The sequence below is a fragment of the Molossus molossus genome, unplaced genomic scaffold (genome assembly GCF_014108415.1).
Source record: "Molossus molossus isolate mMolMol1 unplaced genomic scaffold, mMolMol1.p scaffold_m16_p_8, whole genome shotgun sequence".
NCBI lineage: Eukaryota > Metazoa > Chordata > Mammalia > Chiroptera > Molossidae > Molossus > Molossus molossus.
The window spans coordinates 99,906,457-99,923,972 of record NW_023425402.1 but is presented as its reverse complement, the minus strand read 5'-3'; the positions used below and the strand labels follow the sequence as shown (position 1 = coordinate 99,923,972).

At 47.7% G+C, this 17,516-nt stretch overlaps 1 protein-coding gene across 3 annotated transcripts in view; it reads right to left on the bottom strand.

Moving 5' to 3' along the window:
• Positions 1-17,516, bottom strand: part of MTHFD1L (methylenetetrahydrofolate dehydrogenase (NADP+ dependent) 1 like) — a 191,257-nt gene that overhangs the window by 31,994 nt on the left and 141,747 nt on the right. For all 3 annotated transcript variants that reach the window (XM_036248192.1, XM_036248194.1, XM_036248193.1), the window contains one exon: positions 16,158-16,310. In XM_036248192.1, the coding sequence (XP_036104085.1) occupies positions 16,158-16,310 (153 nt within the window). The remainder of the gene's footprint in view (positions 1-16,157; positions 16,311-17,516) is intronic.

Sequence of the window (17,516 nt, the reverse complement as noted above, 5' to 3'; positions counted from 1 at the left end):
GCAGGCCGGGAGTCCTCAGGAAGAAGGGAGCCGGGCTGGCTGCAGGCCGGGAGTGGGTGTGTCTGAGCCCCGGCTCTCCCTTCTCACGGGGGCAAATTACATGGACCCCCATAAACCACAGTTTTCACGATACATCTCTATCATAAATTTCACGATACAGGGTTAAATGGGCCTCTGTAGGCTAATTACCATCTATCATACTGAAAAACTTGCAAATGCATAATGGAATTCATGATTCTTGCTGGCTGTCAGCCTGTAGGTCATCCTTAAAAGCAAGCAAACAAAACACACATTTCTGCAAAGCATCCCGACAGGCTTTCTGTAAGAGCAGAAGGGCAGTCTCCACGCCCAGGACGAAGGCCCCAGATGGACGTAACAGACCCCGACAACCACTGCTCCCACACTTCCTGCTCCTCTGCGCCCGCGCGGCCCTCGCCCTCCCAGAGTGTCCAGCGCGCCACACACATGTCTCTCTTGTCTTATTTGGGAAGCTATTTATATTTCAGGAAAACATCACTGCGGTAAATCAGCTTAAGCTCTTACTAGGTACAGAAATTAAACAAGAATATAAGTTAAAACCAACCCCTCCCTAAATAAGAGATAAGTTGTCCCTGAATGACAATGAAAACGAGGATTCTGTGCACTGCTGTCCTCAAAGGTAGGACCATTTCCTGCAGAGTTCTAACTGAGTTAGGTAAGCAATACCACCTTACTGTGTGTGTATATGTGCTTTTCCCCTTGTAAAGTCTAGATCTCTTAGGTCTTGGAGGATTCTGGGGTGGTATTATTTGTGTCTTGCCCCCTAATCTACTGTGTATCTGCTCCAGAAGGTGGACGTTTTCAGCAATGAACGTGAGGAGGCTTACCTAAAATACAATTCAAGAAGTAGATTCACAGAAATCAGGATCATGGGAAATATATACTGAATAAAAGTCAAGATCTAGTAGGAAAGTCGGTATGTGGTCTAGGCATGCTACAATTATTACAGCTGAGCTCTTTATTAGTGTGCCAAGTGCTGGGCCTGGCGTTTGGGACCCAGAGACAAACAGGATGAGGTCCCCACCCTCCAGGCCTGCTCACAAGCACACAGGCCTGCTCACTAGGAGCTGTACATGCTGCCAATGTCACGTCTCCCGTGCAAAGGGGCACAACAGAGCCCATTGAGCCCTGAGGACCCTCTTCTGAGGACTTTCCAGAGCAGACCCCAGGTAAGTGGGCAGTGTCCTTTAGTACTCTGGCAAAGCTGGACACGGATCCAGAGAAAAACACTGCAGAGTCTTCAAATAATCCTCCAGAGACAGTGTTTCACAAGCAGGCCTTTGCTGGAAGGTCAGGGGCTGACAGTTCAAGGTTGTCATCTCTGGTGGTGACATGAAGAGAATCTGTCTTATCATGCTGACCGAGTGCGTTCCTATGCCTAGCAGACCAGTCATTTCGCTGGTAAGGTTGACCACACATTTGTGAAATCAAGAGACCAAAATCAAGTCTCTCACCTCAAGAGATGATCAACCCATCCGTTGGGGGCTGGGGGGGGGGGGGAGGCTGGGTCTTCTCTCAGAAACCAATCCTGGACCTGCTTCAAGTTCATTAACTAATGGTGACAGAAATGCCGAGATCCCCACTGTAAGAAGTGTCTGACATTCTTCTGGCTTAGCAGATACCCACAGCAAGCTTTAGCCAGAAAAGTCTCAACACGTCACAGCCATGTGGAATTAATGACTACCAAGTATGAAGGTTCTGCTCCCATACTGGTATTAATTAGTTTTAGAGTAGATCATTTGAGGTCACTCTTTCTAATCAGATCATTACCAGAATCAAGGGTCACGTTTGGCAACATGTGGGATGTGCAAATAAGACCATATAATCAGCACAAAGATAGATGGTAAACTATTTCTGACAAGGCAATGCCAGGGTTGAATTCTGGTTCTGCCACTTACTAGCTCTATGATCACCTCCCCGTGTCCTGGCTGCCCTGTGTAAAAGCAGAAGCAGCAACACCACCTCCCTGGAAGGTGTGTAGTGAGCATGAAATGAGCTAATGCACAGAAACGGCTCAGAATCCACCTGGCACCTGGCGAACGTTCGGTGTGAGCTCTGCCCAGTTTTGGTTTTTATCATCTCTGTAATTAATGTAAACACCCCTTCCTCTCTACAGCTTTTCTATGCATTTTTACATTGTTGACATTATGTTCTACGCATCTCATTTATTTTCCCACCCAACAGCCCAGTCATTTCTCCAAGTCACTGAACATTATAAATATAAAATTACTGTATATATGTAGAGACAAGCATTCTGGTCCGGAAACTATCCAGATATTAGTATCTTTCTCCATCTTTTCAATGAATCCTTTTTGGATTACACGTTATATTTTAGCGGAAAGGAGAATGGGTTATTCTGGAGGCTAGAAAGATGTCAGCCCACATGCTCCATAGAGACACAGAAAAAAAGAAAGAACGTTACACTCGAAGGACTGTGACAATGGACTGACCTACCATAGGCAGAGTTTTTGTTTTTAAAGCAATACTCCACAGACAGCAGTGTCAGGAGGTGGCCAGAGATGTCAGGTAAGATGCAGGGGGCCTGTGCACTCGAGATGAACCGGACACTCCATCACTGTCCTCAGCCTGACTCCGTGATCACAAAGACGTGCCCGAGGAGGATTTACGGGCAAATGTGTTTTAGTGCCGCTGAGACTCCCATCTTGTTGTCCATGAATCATTAACTATTTACTGTCCAAATAAAAGAAGAATCTGTCTGAAGTCCTAATTTGTAACTTAGTATTATTCTTCCCGAAACCTTCTGTTCTTTTTGCAGTGATGTGGTTGCAACAATAATTTTTTTCTGTCTGAAATACTTTACTCCTAAGAAAGATTTAAGGTTCCAATTTTTGCCTCCAATGAAATGAGAGCGCTTCAAAGAGGCCGCCTGGATGTCCTATCGGGATCCCATGGTTAGGTGGTGTGTCTCTCCTCTCTCCAAAAGGGAGCACATTCCATTCTTTATGACAAACTTGTCAAAGTTAAAATAACACCTCCAGCTATCAAAACGGCTTCAAGAAAAAAAGCCAGTTAGGGTTGTGATAAATAATGAAGACCTTCCAGCTGCCTAGGCAGCGATTTTTACCCGTGTGCAAAGGTCTTAAGTAAATTGTTCTTGAACAGCACAAAGGACTACAAATGAGTCATCTACTAAGTGCATTACGGATAAACCTGGGAGGGGGCGCCAACATCATGGACCTGGGAGCTGGGCTCACCACCTTGACTTGGAGAACAAATCTTTGCAGACAAACCCATGTTATAAGTATTTCTGGGTCAAAACTAAAGCTGTCTCTTAATATGAGCAGCAGTTGGGATTTACACTTCCAAAAGAGAACTTCTGACATATCGTAGTGATTTTATAGCTGTGAGGACAAGATGATTCTTTGCCACTTGGAAGTAGCCTCAACCATGCCATAAAAAAGGCAGAGCAGCCCTGGCCGGGTAGCTCAGGTGGCTGGAGCATTGTCCCGTGCACCAAAAGGTTTTGGGTTAGATTCCCAGTTGGGGCACACATGAGGCAAGCAAGTGATTGATGTTTCTCTCTCACATTGATGTTTTTCTCTCTCTCCCTTCCTCGTTCTCTAAAAACAAATCTTTGGGTGAGGATTAAAAAAAAGAGCAAAGATAATGGAAACCCAGGTTACTGGCCCCAATGGACTTAACAATAATTGTGACAGAGCAGCAAATAAGCTGAAAACAAAGGATTCTAACGGATCGAAAATACGTGTGTAAGCCAGACAAACAATGCATGGGGACTCAAACAGAAGAGATTGCTGCATCTGTGGGACAATTCTCTTTATTTGTGTAAACAATTTAAAAACCTTTGACTGGTAGCAAATAACAGCCCATTTGGAAAACAAGCCGAGGCATGAATACATGGAACAGACTGACAGCTGTCAGAGGGGAGGGGGTCGGGTGAAAGAAGGTGAAGAGATTAAACAGAAGAACATACATATAACACATACTCAGACACCAGTGTGGTGATGGCTGGAGGGAAAGGGGGTGGGGTAGGTGCAGGTGGGCAAAGGCAGGGGGTGGGGTGGGGGAGGGATGGGGACGGTAAGAGACTGCTGGGCGCCTGATGCAGCGTGCAGATGATGCCTTGTGGAGTTGTACACTTGAAACCTGTACGGGTTTGTGAATCAAAGTCACCCCAATAAAGTTAATACAAATAAAAGAAATAAAAATATAACTAATAAAATTTTACTTATTTGTTAAAAAAAGACTAAATGGATACAGAAACAGTGTTTCACTGCCCTCTCCGCAGGGGACCCTGTGGTGCAGAAACAATTCATTTGTCCCCTGGGGGGGGGGGCGGACCGGGGCTGCCTGTTTTGACACTTCAGGCCTCCTTGCTCCAGGCCTCCTCGTTACCTGAGACAAGATCTGTCCTGTAGGAGGGCGCAAGGGCCGGGTGAGGGAAACACTGAAGTCTGGCTTTTTCGGCATTAAAGACAGTAGACTATGACTCAGAGGCTCAGCATGCGGGGAGGCAGGAGGTGGCCCTGCATGCCCTGGGGACCGCCATTCACACACACTGCTATAATGGTGCCCCAGGCTTGGAGAGGCAGAGGCCTTGGAATGGCCTGCCTTCAAGGTCAAGGTCAATTCCAACTACCGCTGGAAGGCCCTTGGGGGCCAGGCTCCTGCCCACTGCTCTGTCTGGAATGCTTCACCCTGCGCCACCCCCGCAAACACTGCTCTTTTTTAGGGCACCTCAAGGGCTCTCCCGGGAGGTTCTCTGCAAGCGACCCTCTCCCTGGTCCCCGCCCCACACCTTCAGCACTCTGCTGGCACACACTAGCTGTCTGCTCCGCAGCACTGAGGTCTGGGGGCGGGGACCGGGTCTCCTGCCTCGCTAACCTCAGTGCACAGTGCACAGGAGACCTGCAAGAAGGTTTGAAATTGGTAAGAAATTTAGAGATTGTATACCACCCAATGTAAGAAAGACCAAATTTAGCCCTGGCCTCTTGAACTCCAGAAATGAATTTCTCATGGTCTGACGGGTGACTTGACAGGAGGAAGTCAACAGGCACCTCAGACACGCCCTCACCAGGCAGTGCCCCCCAATACAACCCAGCCTGCTGGCCGCGCTGTCCAGGGCCACCTTTCCGGGTCCCCAGGGACCTCACTCCTTACACTGCGTCCCTCGCCAGTTCTGTGCTCACACCCCTTCCCCCCTTTGCTGCCACTGCCCTGTCCTGAGCCGTGACACCCACTCAGCCTCTCCCTCCTTCAGCTCGCTGCTCGAGTGGTCATCTGCCCAGAGTCTCAAATACCCCACATGCCCCAGCATGCCATTCAAAGCCCCAAACTCTAAGCCACCTTTCCAGCCTACCCCAGACCCACTGTGGTCTTTGCTTTCTGTGAGGTCCTACTGCATTTATCCCTCACACCTTCCTTTCGGCAAAAGCAAATTACAAAACCACTTGTTTTAATTTATCAGGTGTCGATGCCTTATTCATCCAAACATCCTGCTGCTCCACCTCTCCCCACGAGGGTACATCACATTTTATGCTTCCTTAGATCTCGGTGCTCGGCATACATACACACTTACTAACGCACTGAAAAGAAAATTCAAGATGTCCAAAATCTAAGCTTTCCTGAGCAAAGCTGTGCTAAGCCTTAACATTCACAACACTCCGGCCGTTTGTCAGTGACCACGCTCATGGGGCTGCTGTGAGGAGGAAGGAGCTCATCTATGTAAGCACTGGGCAGAGCATCTGGGCTGAGGTCATCACAATGATGACAATGACGGTGATGATGACACAGACTGAAGACTGAGGTATACAGTGCAAACCGTGGACAAGCAGTTTCCACACCAACGACCAAACTGCCAAGTAACACTATTTGGTGGGATAGCTGATTTGTAAGTCTACATCTGAGCACGTTCATACAAATACATTTGGACCTGGTTTTATAGCCTTGCTGGTCAGTTACTGGTTTGATAAGAGGCTAGGGCACTGGTCCTCAAAGGTTGGAGTTATGAGCACACAATACTGGGGGTACTTGAGCCCAGATTCTGGGGCTGGCGAGTTCACACTGGCAGAGGACTCCTTCAAGATTCCCTTGCTTGGCAGGCCCCCACCACACTGGGCTTCAACGGCACCATCTACTAGACTTCCACTTGTGGAAAGGTCAAGAGAACAGAAGGCACGGCCCTACCCGGGGAGGCCTGAGTCAATAAGGACACCAGGCAAGGCAACATGGTGAAGGAACAGGGCACCCACAGGAAGTACAACAAATCGTAGCTGGGGGAGCTGGCAGTACAAGCAAGGTCTGCCTGAGTGTGGAATGGAGGGACTAGAGGTGAGGAGGAGGAGTCCTGGGCACCATCCACTAATGCCAGCCTGGAGGAAGGTTTGGGGCTAAGTCTGTATTCAGAAGAGGACGCAGGTAAATTTGGGAACTGGATGATGAATTTTGGAAGGTGCAAGATAGCATGGCAGGTAACTTTCATGGGCCCTACACTCTCTAGAGTTGATTCTTGGGGTTGGGATGAACCCCAAACAAAAGACCGATGTCCATGATAGATGCAGTAACTTGTTCCTGGTCCTAGCCCTCCTCCTTGGCAGACCACGGTCCTTTTATTACAAATGGCCTGGGGCACAAACTTAATGCAGGCACCTGCATTTTCATTATGAGCCTTCCAGGGACTTTACAAATAAATATTGCCATTTGATCACTTAATCTGACACAAATTACATCCCTAACAGTACTTGTAACATGACACTTGTCCCTGATTTAATCAGACCTGGCTATCTTCACTGATATAAAATGTTTTGAATTTTCAGTGACACCTAGGAGAGACTGACTAAGGGACACTAATGCTCTCAAAAGCAGTATATCACAGGTATTTTATAGAGAGATGTGATATGTGATTTATTTTAACATTTAATCTGATATCTAAGGGTGCATATTTAATAAACACGCATATAGTTCAGCCTGCAAACTGCCATGAGTTCTAAATATTACTAATTATATCTCTTCTGCAAATTATAATCCCAGTTTTAAAGTGTGACTTTTTTTTTTTTTTTTGGATAAGTCTAGCTTCTCTTTCTATTCATCCATTCCCACCACACCCTCAAACTGACTCTGAGGGCATCTGGGCCATTCAGTTTGGAAAACTGGCTTTTTGGTCGGTATTAATTTTATTCTCCTTGTGTAAACTGCTTAGCTGCTCCTCACCATCTGCCTCTTAGAACAGAGTGCAATGAAAAGGCAGAGGAGAAAGAGAAACTTCATGAGTACCTGGTAATTTTATGGGTGTCCTTGAGAAGTTCTAAACTGGGGTGTACCTCGACTGTCAATGCTATGCTCTGAATCCAAACTAAAATAGGGAGAAAAAGCAGCTGTAGATGGAATTGGAGAGGAATGGACCACTACTTCACTAATCCCCAGAGAAAACGAAAGATCAATATCCTGACAGTAGGGCTGGGTACTCAAGCATCACAAATACTCCCTTCTAGGTTCGTAGAAAGTAAGAATGAGCCAATGTGTGGGGTGAGCAGCAGAGGGTTAAACATGTAAAAATAACAGAAATATCTGGTAACATTATTACTCAGCCTATTTCCCGGCTGAAGCTGATTTCATTTAATTTTGTATTTCTGCTAAAAATAAATTAGCATCCAAGGAGGGGAGAGCAGGTCCTCTGAACGAATGGACTGGACCCAGATAACCTCCTGTGACAGAGGCGGACATCACTGTCATGAGTCACAAGCTTCCTCTGTCTCATCCATCTGATAAAGAGTTTCTGGAAACCGAGAATGCTGCCGGTCACCTTCCTTTCCCTGGACATGCCATTCTGAAATGTCAGGAACGGCTTCTGTCCTACTGCACAGACACACGTGTGGCTTCCTCTGGACACGGAAGGAGCTCGCGGTCACACAGTAACTGGGCGACCTGGTGGTGCAGGGATGTCCAGCTAAGAGGAAGCAGTACAGGCCTGGGCCAGGGAAATGACGTATTTGGGAGAAAGCAGGAAATTCTGATGCGGAGATAAGACAGAGCAGCGGCAAAGGGACCCCAGCTGGATGTGGAAGAGGAAACCGACAAGCTCCCCAGGAATGGAGGGGAAGGACATAGGGTGCGAGAAAGTGAGGCTGGACGGGGAGGGCAGCTGGCAGGCAGCGCCTGAGGCACACTTGGTTTATTTCGGGTGTCCGGTTCACAGAAGCCACGAGAGATAGGAAGGCTGTATGCAGAGAGTTTGAAATAAGCTAAGAGTATCTTTGTTTATTTGTGGGGACAGGGATGGGGAGGTGGGAAATCGGGGAGTGAGGGAAGGGGGCAAGGAGGTGTGGGCGACCGTAGAAAGGTGCCCGGTGCTCAGTGTCTGAGCGGCATTCCGGGCTAACGGAGCCCCCAGTGAGCTCACGGGCTGCTGACCTCTTGACTACACGACCACTTGACTACCTCGTTGAAAGCACAGCTCAGGGAGTAAATGTTTAATTTCTTTTCACTATGTAACTGGCCACAATCTCTGGAAACTGTGAGGAGTCATGCGTTTGATTTCAGCCTACAAGGTCTGAATTTACCCACCTTCATGCCTGACTGAGTGCAGCGGGCTGCAGCCACCGCCCGAGCAGGGCCCGACCCAGGAGGAACTAACTACCCGAGCCCGAAGGAGACATTCAGCACATACTTTCGCAGTGGAGGGCGGGACGGAAAACAGAGGGAGCTGAACTGAAACATGACAAAGAACACACCGGCAGCGACTTTGCTGGGTGGGGCCACGGCTTTCTCGTTCAAGCCCCAGTAACTCTCCACGCAGCATCAGCTGGCGATGACATCACTGATTCCCCAAACATGCTCCAGCAGGTTCCTGCTTTCCACAGTCAAGCCCAGCGCTGCGTCGGAGGGGACCTGGGTGCAGATGTGACCGGGTCAGGTCACAGAGGAAGAAAGAGGCCACGCCGGTGTCCGTTTGTTAAGTAGACGGCCTGCTTTACCACTGGACTCTCGGCCCCCTTTTCCTAAGCAGATTCCATGCGGACGGGTCCGGCCTGCGTCTATCCGGGCAGGAGAGAAACGCGTGTGCGCGTGTGCGGTCCCCACGATCACAGCCTCTGACCCAACACAGCCAGGGACCAGGCAAAGGGCAGGCCCGGAGCTCTGACCACTGCACCTCCATCCCCAGCCAAGATGCTCTTCTCTCCTTAGCAGCCTGCGACACAAAAACACTGATCACCTGTATTCAGCAGTTTCAAGTAGCCACTCTGAACCCAGACCGCTCTACCTGGCATCGAACACCACGTGAATGCCCTAAGGCGCTGTCATCCCTCTGGGTGACCGGCCAGACAGCTGAACTCCAAGGTGCCAGCCCCGGTTCCTGTCCTGAAGAACCCTCGTGTCCTACGTTTGTCAACAAAGAAGACTTCGTATTCCAAACTTCTTGTCCAAAACGACTCCCGGGTTCTTCGAGAGCCTCTCACCGCCTCAATGTGACGTCCAAAGAACGCAGCTCAGTACACCAAGAACTAATGTCGAGAGGAAGCCTGCTGGGATGCCCCTTCGGCCAGACCCCTCATGCCAGGTGCTCTGACTGCGTCATCAGAAAGGAGGTCCTCCCCCAGCCAGACCGTAGGCAGGACGGGCCCAGGACAAACCGATGCGGAACAACTATGTTGCATTTCCTTAGCTGATTTTAGGGCTAGCAAACATTAGACAGAACTAAACAAACCACTCTTAAGAGTACATTTCTTAAAAAAAAAAAAAAGTTCATTTCTAACAGAAACATTCTAGCTCCTTTATCCTTTCTTTAGTGTCTCAACTGTTCAGGTGTTAAAACACTGCACGACAGCCAGGATGGCAGGGTGATGGTATCCAGGGCACATGTGCCGAGTCTTCTGCAACTGACTGGCCCTAGTTAAACATTTTTTCCAGGTACTTTTGGTTCGTCATCACCCTATGCATTGTATCTTCATGTTATAAAAGTGACATGTGCTCAATGTAGTGATTCAAAATAAGCAGAAAAGTAATGCCCTGGCTGGCCTGGCTCAGTTGGCTGAGCACCGTCCATGCACCGAGAGGTCGCCGGTTCCACTCCTGCTCAGGGCACAGGCCCGGTTCCAGGCTCGACCCCCAGTAGGGGATGTGCAGGAGGCAGCCGATTGATGTTTAGCTCTCTCATTAATGTTTCTCTCTCTCCCTCTTCCTTCCTCTTTCTCTAAAATCAATAAAAATATTGGAAAAAAAAATAAACAGAAAAGAGAGAAAAAAAAAAAAAGCTATTCATAACCCCATGGCCTGATGTTAAGATTCTGGTGCCCGTCTTCTGTCTTTCTGGTCTTTTTCCATATGGAATGAGATTTACTTCACAATATCATCATCTCATATTACTTTGCTTATACATTAATAATTTTATGTCATGAAATTTAGGCCAAGTGATTATATAGCCTGTATAAATTATAAAAACTTGAAGAAAATATCAAAACAATGAGACCACAAGACAAAGACCACCTACTGAATTTTTGGCATAAGATTGTTTTGGAGTTTTTGTAAACTATTAGGTTTACTGAACACTATCAACCATAAACTTTGAAAGAATCTTGGAGCCCGGCCAATGTGGCTCAGTAGCTGAGCATCGACCCACTAAGAGGTCACTAAGAGGCGACTAAGAGGTCGCCGGTTTGATTCCCGGTCAGGGCACATGCCCAGGTTGTATGCCTGGTCCCCAGTGGGAGGCATGCAGGAGGCGGCCAATCAATGTCCTCTCATCCATGTTTCTATCTCTCTTTCCCTCTCCCTTCCCCTCTCTAAAATCAATAAAGGAAAATATTTAAAAAAAGAGAAAGAATCTTGGAAACGATGAGATAATCTGTAGAATATAGAGTTGGAAAATCATAAAAATAATTTGCTCCTTTCTCTCCGAAAAGATCACACTGGCTAAACTATTTCTTAGAAGGATATGTGCTGGTCAAGAATCTTGTGCTATTTTGTAGCTTTCAACAATGTGCTGGAGAGAATATGTAAGTATAACGTCATTAAGGAGCGGCAGTAATGCACATGAGGCTCACTGGGAATGAAGACAGTTATTTAAGGAAGAAAAACTTAGCTCCCTACAGAAGGTAGAAAACACGTCCAGTGCACTGAGAATGGTAGCAAAGGTCTCAGCTGTCCGTAAGCCGAGGAATCCACTGCCAGGTGCTTCTACACAAACAGCAGGGGAAATGAAACTTACTAGCGAAGTGTCTGCATCAGTTAATAGCACCTTATTTTGTTGTGGCAATCAATGGCAATGGAAAAAGTCACTAAAAAGAATGCAATGAAATTATTAAGTGGTAGAAAAATCTGGTCTGTAAGTAAAGATGGAGGGTAAAAAAAATTTTAGAAAGCTAAATCTGGAGGAGAAAAACCTAAACTCTCCAGCATTTTATACGTGACCTCACCAAAGCAGCAAGGTGTTCATTGTTTGAGGAGGGACTTGCTTGTGTCATGATTCTCCACTTTTAATTTTTTTTTTATTTATTGATTTTTTTAGAGAGAGAGGAGAAAGAAGGGGGGGGAAGAATGAGTTCGATCTGTTGTTCTATTTATTTATTGGTTACTTCTTGTATGTGCCCTGACTGAAGATCGAACCCGAAATCTTGGTGTATTGGGACGACACTCTAACCAACCGAGCTGCCCGACCAGGGTGTAATTCTCCACGTTGAGACCTACCTACTAGGTAGCCAGGGGATTGTGCCTCCCTTGAGGATACGCTAAGAAGGGATTTCTCCCTTTGTTATAAAGCCCAGAGCACTTGTGTCTGTCATAAGGCCCATGAGGAGAGGACTGGATCTTATTTACCTCCATGGGCTTACACTTCATGCACGCCACAGGTATGAATGAATGAAAGAATGAATGAGTGAACGAACAAACGAACACTGCATAAAAATTGAGAAGCTTTCTGATTTTGAGGGCTCAGTTGGGTTTTCCTTCAGGAGTGGATACATGAATATATATTTCAAAGACACTCACATAAGCACACACTGAATGATTGAGAGTCTGAGTGATTCATTACGCTGGGATTTTCCCACCCACAGGAGCCAGTCCCTCCAGGGTCACCGTTCCCTTTCCTTCTGTCTTCTCAGCAGGAAATCACTACACCATGGCTCCCATCCGGGTGATGCATGTTAGAAGCATTTCAGCAGACTGTGGCAGGGCCCGGAATGGGGTCAAGTAAAAGTAAATACCAGCCCTTATTAGGCGGTCCAGCCTCCAGGGGTACGTTTGCACCAGTACACACACAGCTTCCGGTTCCGGCACAGGGAGCAGCCCTGACTTCGGGGAACCTCTCTCCCTCCTCGCTGGGTGCACTGCCATGCATGCCCCACTCTGCGTGGCCTCGGGGAGCTCGGGCCAGCGCCAGGGCCTCGGGCAGAGGGCTCTCTCCAGGAAACCCAGCGGGCCTGAGGCTGCCCCTTGAGAAGCACTCCACACGCTTACTTTCCAACTAGTCACGTAGGAGGAGCAGAGGGAGGGTCTCACATGCCTGCATGTGGTGTTATTCACTGGTGTGGGAGAAGATCCACAGTATGGATTTGTTTAGTGATCCCAAAGATTTTAAATTATATTATGATTTTTAGTTACTGACTACTTAATGAGAAGACACTGGCTATCATTTATTGAGTTACAACCTTTATACCACAGCATTTTCTTTTTTTTTAATCCTCACCCGAGGACATTTTTCCATTTTTTGTTCAGGTAGAGTGGGAGGGAGAGAGAGGAACAGAGAGAGAGAGAGAAACATCGATGTGAAAGGAACACATCGAGTGGCTGCCACCCGCACAACCGACCAGGGCCGGGGACAAACTGCAACCGAGGTACATGCCCTTAGCGGGAACCGAATCCAGGTCTCTCAGGACCGCAGGCCGACGCTCTAACCGCTGAGCCAAACCGGCCAGGGCCCACAGCATTTTCTTTGTTAACCGACTTCCATCTACCTCTGTGAGCTGTAAGAGGCCTAGAGTGGGTAAACCTTCTTCGTTTTGGGGTTCCTGTAGCACTGAGCACAATGCCTGTGCGCGATGGCTGAATGAATGACCGCGTGTGGGTGAATGCCTGGGACCTTGAATCTGTACAGGACAAGACAGGGCACACTACACACGATGCCGGTTTCCCTCCACTACGCCCACTGCCGCTCGCTCCACGCGGCACCGCACGGCCGTCTCCCTCGGGACGCTGGTCTCTCTGGGCCTGGACTGCAGGTGAGTCTCACCCCTCAGCACACGCCTTCAACTAAAGCCCAGGAGCACTTCAGCATGGGGGTGCTGCCATCACCGAGTCTATTCTGAGGAATACTACAGCAAGCTCTTCCTAGGACATGTTTTTAATTGAGGTGTAATTAAATTGAAGCCAATAAAATTCACCCATTTTAGGGGTGTAGGTCTGTGAGTTGTGACAGATGTATATAGTCATGGAACCAAATACCAGTCAAAATAGAGAGTATTTCCATTACCCCCAAAAGTTCCCTTTGCAGTCGATCCCCGCGCCCCCACCCTCTGCTCCCCCTGGACCACTGACCTGAAAATTTTCCTTCAGCTGTGCCTTTTCCAAAATGTCATTCAGTATCCATTTTATGTGAACCCTTCCCCCTTTGTCACACTGTTGCTACCGTTCCTCAGCTGGAAACTCCACCATGAGCTCCGGCGTGTCCCCCAGGCTCCCCCATGCCTGTGAGGGTTCCTTCCAGACTCCTTGGGGGGGGGTTCCTATAACTCAGCCTTCTCCATAGATGTGGATGTTTTCAGATGATCATCCTTTACTCTCCTCTCATTTCTCTGGTGTTTATCCTTGAGTCTCCCTTGTTTAACGTCTGCCTTCATTTACATTCTTAGATCCCCGAAGGCCTTCCTTCCTGTCCCTTCCTTCCGAGTGCTATGTCTGTATTCCCAAAGCATCACAGACTGTTTTTATATCCTGCTAACCCAGCTCTCTCTGTCCAGGTCAGACTCATTTCTGGCCTGTCAATCTGCCTTCCTCCTGTGTCCCTTCCATGACCGATGGCATCACCGTCCTCAGTCTAACCAGAAGTGTCCCTCCTCCTGAACCCCACAAGGAGGTGGCTCCCAAATGTCTCCAAATCCTCACCCCTCTCCATTCTCACTCCCTGCAGCCACAGTGCCGACCACGACTCTGTGCCCCAGCTGACTGAACTCGGCTCTTGGGTCTGGGTCTCTGCCCTCTAAACCGTTCCCACATTGCTGCCCGAGCTACTGTTCTAACATACTAGTCAGACCACGTTCTTCTCCTTTCTACAAAAATAAAACCAACCAAACACAAAACCCATGCCATGCTGCCTCCACGGCGCCTGGGGGGGGGGGGCAAGCTCCTTCAGGTGACAGGGGAGGTCCATACCGCTCGGCCCTGCCCTTCCCACCGGGTCAACTGTGGCTACGCCGGCCCACCCTGGGAAGGGTACATCATGTCTTCTGGGCCTTCGAGTAGAAACTCACTGTCTCCCCAGTGAGAGGCTGAGCCCCTTCAGAAGCATTCTGGACTCCCCTCTTCTCCACACGCCCCTGCTCTCCCAAGCCGGCGGGACCAGCTGCGGCCTGCCCCCGGCTCTGCAGGCCTTCCCGGTGCCAACACTGCCCGTTCCAGAGGCCTCTGTGCTGTCCAAACCCACGCGCCTCGCACCCCTTCTCAGCAGCCCATGCCTCACAGGCTGTAGGAATTAAAAACCCTTAGAAAACGCTTCACCGAATACTACACAAAATATGTGTGACTATCAAGGTAAGAATTCTGTACATTTTATGCACTTTTTGCCTATTCATTGCTTGTTTGCACAGTAACAGAGCCACATGGTTTATTTTATTTTATTTTTTCATCCTCACCCGAGGACATTTTTCCATTTTTTGTTCAGATAGAGTGGGAGAGAGAGAGAGAGAAACATCGACGTGAAAGGGACACATCGAGTGGCTGCCACCCGCACGACCAACCAGGGCCGGGGACAAACTGCAACCAAGGTACATGCCCTTAGCGGGAACCGAACCCGGGTCTCTCTGGACCGCAGGCCGACGCTCTAACCACTGAGCCAAACCGGCCAGGGCGAGCCACATGATTTATGAAGAACATTGTTATGTTCCCTATTTGTGCTTTGATCAGTTTGTAACAACAATAACAACAACAATAATGATGATTTAGAAGATTTGCTCTAAATCTAATCTAGGAGCACTCCCGTGATGAGAAGTCAAATTTCAGTCACTGATGTTCCCAAAGGAGAACTATCACTCACTGTGTGACTACAAGAGGCACTTTCTGTATGAAGCCCATCATCATAGATTTTTTTAAATCCTCACCCAAGGATATTTTTCTATTTATCTTCAGATAGAGTGGGAGAGTGGGAGAGAGGGAGAGAGAGAGAAACATCAATATGAGAGGGACACATCAACTGGTTGCCTCCTGCATGACCCTGACCAGGGCCGGGGATGAACCGCAACTGAGGTACGTGCCCTTGGCCAGAATCAAACCCGAGAGTCATTGGTCTGCGGGATGACGCTCTAACCATTGAGCCAAACCTGTCAGGGCCATCATCATGGATTTTAGTGCTTTGATAAATGTTCATTTCTTTGCTATCTCCCCTCCACCCACAGGGAATCATCCTGTAGCAATGAGGTCCCATTACAATGTCAAAAACGAGAACTCCTGTGACTCGCTGGGCTTCCCACATGATGTGCTGTGAAGCTGGGCAGACGGGGTGCACACCAACTTCCCCAGCCCTCGGTGGAGGCTGAGCTGGTTCTGTCTGGCACGAGCAGCTGCCTCTGTCCCAGGTTTCAGTGAAATCTTATCATTTTGAGAGCAATGATGTGAGAAAGACCAAGTTGCACTGCACCAAGCCATTCTACCAATTAAACAGCAGACTGAATTCTGCGAAGTCGTTCTCTTCTGTGTTCTATGAGCAGAATCAGTTTTATGACTCAAGGGATCCTGAACACATAATCAAGAAAAAGAAAAGAAGGAAAAATCCAAACCACAACGGCAGAGGTGAGGTGTTTTTACGGCGGAAGAGAATGTTTAGCAAAGCCATTCATTACTTCCCAATACCTGACGTGCAGAGCGTTGGCGGAGCGCGAGGATTTTAGGCACCATGACAGTACAGGTGGAAGAAGGCTTGGGAGGATGTTACTCACCGTCCCAACCAAAGGGTAAATGAACCCAGCGCCTATGCTGGCCCGGACATCACTAATGGGTAAAATGAAGTCCCTGGGTACACCTTTCTTGTCGGGTTGGTGAGAGAGCGAAAGGTGGGTCTTTGCCATGCAGATGGGCAAGTTTCCAAAACCCTGTGAGAAAAGAAAAAAAATGTGTTCACTGAGCATCAGTGTTAGTCCCCTGTACTTGCTTAACTTAACTCCTACAGCCCCCGTGCTCGGGTCCAGGCTCACGGCACTACTTGCTCACTTTGCCAGCAACACTCATCTCCACGCGACCATGTCCTGGCAGGGCAAGGACGGCTATTCTTTATTTTGGAGAACTCTCTTTACGGAAGGCAGCATTCCGTGTGTGTTTGGGAGAAAGTGTGGCTATTTGCAGGCAAAGCAGCAGCAGCTGCAGAAATCACTTTCCAAGGATATTAATATCCGGGACTAGAAAGGTAATCTGGAGAAAGGCTTCGTAATGAGGGTTTTACTCACGTGGTCACTCATTCTTGGAAGCTGCCAGGAAGCAAAGGGCCCCTTTGTGTTGGTTTATTTGAATCATGGCTATTTGATCTGCGATTACATTATAGGAACTAAGATGAGGTCACTACTTAAGCCTCTTATTTTTAAGGACCAAAGGCTTCGCCTGACCCAGCATTCCAAAGGTGAAAGAGCAGGAAGTCACATGTGGTGTCTCACAAAAAGGACAGTGTCCTCGCTGCCTGGTTCCGATTAAAGGGTACATAGTGGCCCTTTAGAGACTTTGCTAATTAAGGGCAACCACATACTTGACACATAACTTTTAAGGGATATTCCCTCAGCAGAGAGAGATAAAACAATCTTCAGAGGTGACCAATACAGAATTTCCTATGATTCAACTTAAAACTATTTGAAACACTGTGGAGTGTTATCGATCGGGGTGGGGCTCTTTTCTTTCTGAAATGCTGACCAGATTCTGCTGGGATAAGGCACACTTGCTCCACAGAAATGGTGCCCAGAGAACTGTGGGTTTCAGTGCTCATTCAAACATTGAAATAACTTTTTAATTTTAATTTTTTTTTTGATTACAGTTTGCATTCAACACTATTTTATATTAGTTTCAGGTATACAGCACAGCACATAGACATTGAAAATACTTTTAATAAACTGATGTAGGTTTGCCTATTTAAAATTTTACCAGTACGGATATTGAAAACAAAACAGAAATCAACAACCCAATATATGCCATATAACTTCATAAAAGAAAGCACTTTTTAAGATAGAAAAAAAGGACCTAATGGTAGAATAAATGCAAGTCCTTAAACATGATTAAAAAGTCATTTAAAAAGCCCCCATGTCAATGACTTATCT